The following is a 3,764-nucleotide window of genomic DNA, read 5'->3' as shown; positions in this document are numbered from 1 at the left end:
GCAGATTCTATGCGTCGGGCTCTTCCGGTTCGGATTTCCGGATACCGGCCTAGAAAACCACGAATCCAGTGCTTCCCAAGCGGCTGGGAGGTGCCCCCGTGCCGGAGGATCTCCTCTGCAAAAAAAACGGATTTCCGCGTGCGTTGGTGGGAGCCCTAAAGAGGCCTGTAGTAAAATCCAGTTAGCTAGGCGCTTCTCCTGCTCAGGGGCTATCCGTTGATAGGGCTCTTGTGACTGCCAGATAGGTAAAGCGCCTTTAATCTGGTCTCGTAGGGTTGACCTCGGGATGCCAAAGTGGCGGGCGGCGTAGGCGACTGGCACGTCATCCTGCACAGCAGCGACGGCCTGCTCGACCTCTTCTTCTGTATACTGTTTCTCCCGCATCTCGCCGTCAAATTGCAGCAAAAAGTAAGGAAAACGGATCAGAATTGATGGAATGCGGAAGGATTGAAGTACTCGAGAAGATTCGATGCCGTGGGGCGGGTAGGGTGGCGGACAGGGGGGGTGGCGGACAGGGGGTGCACTGACTTATTCTCCCCATCCTGTCAGATACGAGGGTACTCGATGGTACTGTGTAGAAGGTTCTGGAAGATTCTAGGTGGAGCATGAACATGGGCACCCCGGTGCACTGACCACATACTCTCTGTATATCAACAAGAACGACCATTCTCTTCGAAGGACAGAGGACAGAAAAAGAAAAAAAAAGGAACAAGGCATTTTTCCCATTTTTCATGGATGACTAGAGACAGTGTTTTCTGACACATCCAGCGTCAACGAATTTACAAAGCCAAAGAGGGGAGGGAGGTGCATTTCCATTCCAGCCCCTCCCAGCTCCACCCTCGTGCTAAGGAATGACAGCAAAGAAGGGAAGTAAGCAGTCTTTGCGAAATGCCCTGATAGCTCACAGGAGGCCTTCCTAGAAGTACACCAGGCTATGGAAAGCCACGACATCACAGTCCACTAGGTACCTGGACACAAAGGGATCACAGGCAACGAACGAGCAGACGCCAAAGCCAAAAAAGGAGCATCTCTCCCGGTCCCCATAGGTGCCGGCCCGTCTATAGCCGGCATCAAGGCCTTAGCGCGGGCACAGGGGCGGCAAGCACACCAAAACTGGTGGCTTACGAAAATCCCCCCAGGTACGCAGCTCTGGGGCTGACAGACGCACAGACAAAATGCCCGCCAACGCTCCAACTCAAGAAATGGCTCCTCCACCGCCTTTTTGCCGCCCGGACGGGACACGGAGACTTTAAATGGTACCACACCAAATTCAACCATACAGACTACTTTCCCTGCAAATGCGGCTGCAACAAATCCCCTTCACATCCAGTCTTTTGCAGAAAGACATGGTCGTGTTGAGATGACAAATGCCACATGCCTCTGGCTAGTGACTAGGAGCACGAGCCACACCAGGCTGCCCACTATGTATATAAGGCCATGACCTTTCCCACCTCCTACCCGAGGCACTCTGCCAGACAAGCAAGCAATGCAAGGAATTTTGAACTATGCCCAGCATATTTCAATAAAATATACCTAACCTAACCTAACCTAACAAGCTGTCACACGGAGGTGCCCAACGGACCCCGCCTCAGGCATTAAGGCCGGCCGGCCCAACCCAATCGGGGGAATCAGGGCGGCCAATCGGCCTTACGGGGATCGCGGGGCTCTTGGCACGGGCCACCCCGCACGGTCTATATAAACCCTGCCTGTCCCTCTGATCCCTTCAGCAGATTCTGGCTCCTTAAGCATCTCTTGAGGCCATGAAAGATTATTATCTTCAATAGAGATCAACCCTCTCAAGCCTGCATTGCACCCTTGTGATACAAGCCCTTCCCGGTGTGCCTGTCCTGACCACTCCCATTTGTGTCACCCGATGTACAAACAACAGGGAATAAACAGGAGAAAGCTGCGATCATGTAGTGGTCAGGCACAAGACCAGGCCACAGAAATGGGAAAGCTGAAGGAAAAGAAGAGTCGGCTTACCCATCAGTGTGGGCATCGCCTCGGCTTATCCACACCAAAGCAGACAAGGTATGAACGGGGTACGGATGATGACCCCATCCAGCGCCTGGGTATGCGAAGGAAAGTGGCAAGAACAAGGGATAAAACCTTTAGTGGAAGAAAGGTGGAGAATGAAGATCAAATAAGTGCCATCGTGGAGTCATGACACCATTTTCAAGAATCCTTGAGCCCCAATCAGCCGAGACGCCGATGATGCCAGTAAAAACGAGCAGGGGGAGGGGGAAGGATCAAATCCAAATTCATGGATGATGAAGGTACACCTTCAATGCTAGACGAGCAGAGTTCTTGCTAGACAATTTTTCTATTGTCTGCGTGAGCTGGACGTCGCGGCGCCTCCACTGGACTTTTCAGCGGAACAGTAGAGGTTGGAACAGTCCTCGAGAACTAGAAATGAAGCATTAAGTTAGCACTTATGGAGATTGGAAATAGTACGAGATTCGGAGCGCACCTGCTATGATCTGCTCCTCCCAGACCCCGTATTGGTAGTCGACAAGGCCATGGCGTTCGACCTGATCGCATAGCCTGAGAAGCTCCTTGGCCATTTTCTCAAGGCCTTCTCGGCTGATTAGCGTCTGGGACCTTTGGAGCTGCTGGCCCGATTCCATCAGTTCCTTCTGCATCTGCAGAAGGGATAGCCACGCGTGGTTAAAGTCGTTCCAAAGTTTGATCCGGTCGTTGTAGAGGTTCTGGTCGTCCGAGGTAAGACCTGCGCGCAAAATCCCAATGGGCTTGTATCAGTACCGACTCCTTGGAATCTCCCTTCCATCAACCCCCTCAAAAACACGCCCGCCGAAGCACTTACCGAGCTCTGTTACGTGCGAGAGCAGCCAGTCCGAGCCGTTTAGAAGAGATTCGCTCGCGCCTTGCAGAATTCCACTTTTGACGTTTTGAAAGATTTCCTTGAGCGCACTCTGGTAGCTTGCGTACGCCTCGTCCAGTCCGCTGGTCGCCGGGTACTCTTGCTTTTCAATCCTAACATTTCCCGTGGTCGCCATTGCTGCCGCAGGTGCAGCAGCTGTTTGGGAAGCAAGTCCCCCCATTCCAGTCATGTTGTTCGAGTATCCAAGAAGGCTTGACCTGTCCGTCGCGTTCTGATAAACTGATGAGGAGGTGTTGGAAGGTGCCGCTTGGGCCTGGAGCGAGGCGGTGGTCGAGCTCCCGGTTTCGCCAGAAAAGTAAGGGTTTGCCGAAGTTACATCTGCCGCCACCATTTGCGAGGTAGCCGCGGGTTGGCGCTGGAAGGACTGCTGGCTCGTGTCGTAGACGGCAGAGTTTTGGGCCCCTGATTGGATATTGTACATTATGTTTGCCGGGTTGTAGCCCGTGAAGCTTTGTGTTTGTCGTCCATTCTGGCTGTAGTCCGTAGTGGACCGGTGGTACGACGAGATGGATGATTGTGGTATGGCCGCGGCCGTTTGAAATGCGCCAGCTGTGGAATCCTGGTAGTATCCGCTGTAACCAGCCGAGCCGCCGATGCCCCGAGCCGTGCCCGTGGTCGAAGAGTTGAGCGGTGTGGACCGATACCTATCGGTCGACGTCGATGCTGCGTACCTACGCTGCCGCGCGGCGTCCTGTATCGGCTGTTGCGTGTATCTCTGGTTGGATGTAGCAGGATGGACAGGCGGTTCATTCTGCTTCCGTTTTAGACCGGCGTCCTCCATGCCCCGCTGATGTTATCGTAAAGGGCCGGGTGGCGGTGGCTCAGGCGGTGGGCGATTTGGTGAGGCCGGAATGTCACTTTC

General features: G+C 53.8%; 1 protein-coding gene across 1 annotated transcript; it reads right to left on the bottom strand.

Annotated features, from left to right (window-relative positions):
• Positions 1-2,323: 2,323 nt before the first annotated feature.
• GGTG_13984 (hypothetical protein) lies at positions 2,324-3,683 on the bottom strand (the record flags this gene model as incomplete). Its single annotated transcript, XM_009231909.1, has 3 exons — positions 2,324-2,406; positions 2,471-2,728; positions 2,825-3,683. The coding sequence occupies 3 exons, from the start codon at positions 3,681-3,683 to the stop codon at positions 2,324-2,326; spliced, it is 1,200 nt and encodes a 399-aa protein (XP_009230173.1).
• Positions 3,684-3,764: the final 81 nt, after the last annotated feature.

This window comes from Gaeumannomyces tritici (assembly GCF_000145635.1).
Source record: "Gaeumannomyces tritici R3-111a-1 unplaced genomic scaffold supercont2.95, whole genome shotgun sequence".
In the NCBI taxonomy this organism is placed as follows: Eukaryota; Fungi; Ascomycota; class Sordariomycetes; order Magnaporthales; family Magnaporthaceae; genus Gaeumannomyces; species Gaeumannomyces tritici.
This window is presented reverse-complemented; position numbering and strand designations above follow the sequence as displayed.